The following is a 1,321-nucleotide window of genomic DNA, read 5'->3' as shown; positions in this document are numbered from 1 at the left end:
ATTCAATTGATCAAATTTTCAAAAATTTGCACAACATTTTCTTACATATCATAGGCTAGCATTGACAACTTGATTCACACAAACACAACACAGCATTTAACAAAGATAAAACTCAAACAACAACAAACACAAACTAACAACACGACACAAACACACAAAATATCAAGAATCCTCCCCCAAACTTGATTGACGCATTGTCCCCAATGTGACATAAAAAGAAAAGGAGAGAAAACTTACCAACGGTCCAACTAAGCATCATCAAAATGGAGGTGACGAAGGCGGTGATTGGAAAGTTCAGTTTGTCCCAAGCACTACAGCTCAAAATAAAGATTTTTTTTCTTTTTTCTTCTTATTTTTCATGTATTTTACGATTCAAAAATTACAAACTAAACTAACAATTATTGAAAATAAAATCTAAGCCTAAGAACAAAAATTAAAAAGAGTTTAAAAGAAAATAAAAATTACAAACTCATAAAAACTTGAATTAAAAATAACATTGGGTTGCCTCCCAAAAGCGCTTTATTTAACGTCTCCAGCTGGACGCTCACTTCCTTCATTAAACTTCAAGTCGGGTGAAGACCACCCCACTCATCCTTTAGAGCCACAGTAGCATGAGTTGGCCCTTGCTTCTTGTGATTAGAAATTGGTGGTACTTTCCCCCACTCATATAACATTCGAATTCTTTCACTATAGTACTTTTTTAATCGATTTTGCCCCTTCCTCATTCTGGTTTTCACTATGGAGCTTGTCTTAGAGCCTTCCAACTTGTTCTCTCCTTGGTTCCCTACTTCAACTCTACAACACGTTGGAATTTCTATTGCTGCAAAAACTTTAAATATAACTTCCTCTTTTTGCACTCGCAGCTTTAATTCACCTTTTTGAATATTAATTAACGCCCTACCAGTCACTAAGAATTTCCTTCCAAGTATTATTGGAATATTTTCATCTTCCTCCATATCTAAAAGAATAAAGTCCGCATGAAAGATGAATTTACCCACTTTTAGCAATACATCCTCAATAACTCCATGAGGATGATTAACTGCCCTATCTGCCATCTGCAAGGATACTGTAGTTGGCCGAGCTTCTCCCAAATTCAGCTGCTGAAAGATTGATAGAGGCATCAAATTCACACTAGCCCCTAAATCACATAATGCCTTTGTTTCTACTAAAATCCCTATAGAACATGGGATATTGAAACTACCAGGATCTTTAAGCTTTGGAGGTAGTTTCTTCTGTAGTATTGCGCTGCACTCTTCGGTTAATGCAACCGTCTCATAATCCTCTAGCTTCTTTTTCTTTGACAAAATTTCCTTCATGAACT

At 35.8% G+C, this 1,321-nt stretch overlaps 1 protein-coding gene across 1 annotated transcript; it reads right to left on the bottom strand.

Moving 5' to 3' along the window:
* Positions 1 to 563: 563 nt before the first annotated feature.
* Positions 564 to 1,055, bottom strand: LOC133792152 (uncharacterized). The gene has a single exon (XM_062230068.1). It carries the CDS (start codon positions 1,053 to 1,055, stop codon positions 564 to 566), a length of 492 nt encoding a protein of 163 aa, XP_062086052.1.
* Between the last annotated feature and the right edge of the window lie 266 nt (positions 1,056 to 1,321).

The sequence above is a fragment of the Humulus lupulus genome, chromosome 7 (assembly GCF_963169125.1).
Source record: "Humulus lupulus chromosome 7, drHumLupu1.1, whole genome shotgun sequence".
NCBI classification, from domain to species: Eukaryota; Viridiplantae; Streptophyta; class Magnoliopsida; order Rosales; family Cannabaceae; genus Humulus; species Humulus lupulus.
This window is presented reverse-complemented; position numbering and strand designations above follow the sequence as displayed.